We start from the raw sequence: 2,500 nt of genomic DNA on the forward strand, positions 1-2,500 counted from the left end.
TGAAGATTTTCAGGACTATCGTATTCGTCACAGAAAAAACATTGCCTTTGGGGATTATAACGTTCTACACTAGATCGCCTAGCTTTCACAGGGCTAGAGGGAATTTCTTCTTCTGTTTCATCTATTATTTCCTCTGCTGCAGCTTCAGCTAATTTTCGTTTCTTTGCACGCTCTAGCTTGGTGTTATTATACAGATCTCTACACGATTTATGCCAGGAGGCTTTGTTGTGGAGTAGCGTTTGTTCGAATGCTTCGTTTTCATCTAACGGCAACTCACAGCTAATCACATTAATTCCGAGCTTCTTGAATTCCTGGGTATTTCTAATAAAGGAAACGTATCCAGCACCAGCATCTTTTCGTTTCGAGTTTGCAGGACACTGTAAACTTTCCCCCGTGGTTTTCTGGCAAATAACGCATCGCTTCCAGTCCATGATTAGCTGAAAATTGAAATTCATTTTTACTTTTCAATTTCAACAGGAAGAAAAACACGATGAAAATATCGAATTTTAGGCTAACATCTTCTTCTGAGGGTAAAATAATCTATTTCTCATTGATAATGCCAAAAAATAACTTACATTTTACGTGAAATCATTTTGTTTCTCCCCTGAAATCACTGTAAGTGATTGTGGCTGCCATCTTGAAAACCGTGCGAGTCCTGGGCTCTAGTGCTGAAACAAAACCTTACAGCCCCTAAGCGGGATTCCTGCGGCCATGCTACTTTGTGCTGCAATAATTTTATTATTCTTTGACCTCACCCCGTCATATTTTCCCCCCAAAACACTGGAAACATATATATTGTAACGTTTCACCACAGGAGACCCAAATACTATGATAAATATGAAGGAAGATAATCACGTGACAGCATGAAATAAATTTTAAAATCTATTAAATGACTTGGTGGTTCATGTTTGCAAGCTTTTGCCACATATTGCTCCAAACATTATCGTTCAAATAGGATTTTTATTCTCAGCCTCGTTTCCATGTTGGCTAATTTCTGACATGCGTAGTTCTCATCTCCAGGGCCCGGTTGTTCGAAAGCCGATTAACTTAATCCTGGATTAGCGTAAACTTTTGTTTTATGTTTTCAACTTTTTTGTGAAAGTTCATTTTGCTCATTTTTGTTTTTCAAGATTGACCATTCTAAAGTTTTGCCGAATATCAGCGTTAAACGAGTATTTGGGAGTAGAGAAATAAACTCTTTGGTTAATTTTTAAATTCTGGGATTAGCGTTAATCAGCTTTTGAACAACCGCGCCCAGAAGTTTATTTGGAATGGCCCTATATCAAAAAATGTTAGTCTTAGGGTCATTAGTGATGTGGCCAAGTTTCATGCTTTTATCATCAAATTGAACAATTCAGTGTTTTTTTTGGTCGATAACAGCTGGACTAGATCTCTACAAAGAGCGATAAATCGCAAAATCCCTCTAAATGCACCGTTCGTGATCCTAAATACAGGAAAGGAAGAAAATATACACTTTGCAGTGTCTCGGCGAATTTTTAAGCAGACAGGAAGAACAATTTCACGATAAAAAGAGCAGGTAGCCATTATATTTCTTATGACAGTACTTTTATTTGGTTTGTTTGTTATGTTTGCGAATCTGAACCCTATTACAACGATTGCTTGAAACTCCACTTCTTGCGCTTATTCTAAAACTGAAAAATGGGTAAAATTGCAGGAAAAGTGCCGAAATTGCAGGAAAAACATTTCGATTTTCCGTATTTCAGACAGAAGTTCGACCGACGTTTTTTAAGTACATATAGACTTAGAAAAAAAACCTCTAAAAAGAAAGAACAAAGCGCCACAGTCCCAAAGGACGTCTATTGTTTTCGCTATTGTTTTCTTGAAACAAAGGAGTGTATGCATAATGAAGTAGGGACCTGTGCGGAAATCTTGCCTTAGGTTGTTTTAACAAGACAAACCAGAAATGTCTAAGGAGAGTGTTTAAGGCTGCATTGTTAACAGCCAATTCTTAGCAGAAAATGTTATCGATCTTTCGCTTTGTAAACAACAACACGGAATATTCATCTCTCCAAGTTTGTGAGTTCTTATCCCGGTAATACAGTAGCATGATTTTCTTTTGTTTTGGGGTGCGGGTAATAGCTAGGCCAGTGCGGGTAATCTGTTGAACTTTTTTTCCACTTATGACAAAAATAGACCGCTGCGGGTAATCTGCCGTGCGGGTAAACGTCCGGAAATTACGGTACATGTACCTCCAGGACCAACTTACTTGCAAATGTACACATACTTTCTAATAACTGTTGGGTTTCCATTTATCTTTATGTCTTGCAATTTCAACCAAGGTTGAAACAAATTGACCTGAAATCAAATTTAACCTGCAGCAGATACGTGGCCGGGTTTCTGATATTTTTGAACACTGTGTTGCACTGTTAACCAGAAACCAATGGGTCTTAGAAACGGATGATGTAGGTGAAGGATGCTTTTGACATAGTGTACAACTGTACAAGTGTAGTTGCCTTTCGTTTTTTGATGATCTTATGAA

The 2,500-nt window shown here is 37.9% G+C and overlaps 1 protein-coding gene across 1 annotated transcript in view; it reads left to right on the forward strand.

Annotated features, from left to right (window-relative positions):
* The first annotated feature begins 1,890 nt into the window (after positions 1–1,890).
* LOC138017155 (protein sidekick-1-like) overlaps positions 1,891–2,500 on the forward strand; it is a 104,076-nt gene continuing 103,466 nt past the window's right edge. The window contains exon 1 of the mRNA XM_068864340.1: positions 1,891–2,037. Coding sequence (XP_068720441.1) covers positions 1,980–2,037 — 58 coding nt within the window. The 5' untranslated portion in view covers positions 1,891–1,979. The remainder of the gene's footprint in view (positions 2,038–2,500) is intronic.

Source organism: Montipora capricornis, chromosome 9 (genome assembly GCF_036669925.1).
Source record: "Montipora capricornis isolate CH-2021 chromosome 9, ASM3666992v2, whole genome shotgun sequence".
NCBI lineage: Eukaryota > Metazoa > Cnidaria > Anthozoa > Scleractinia > Acroporidae > Montipora > Montipora capricornis.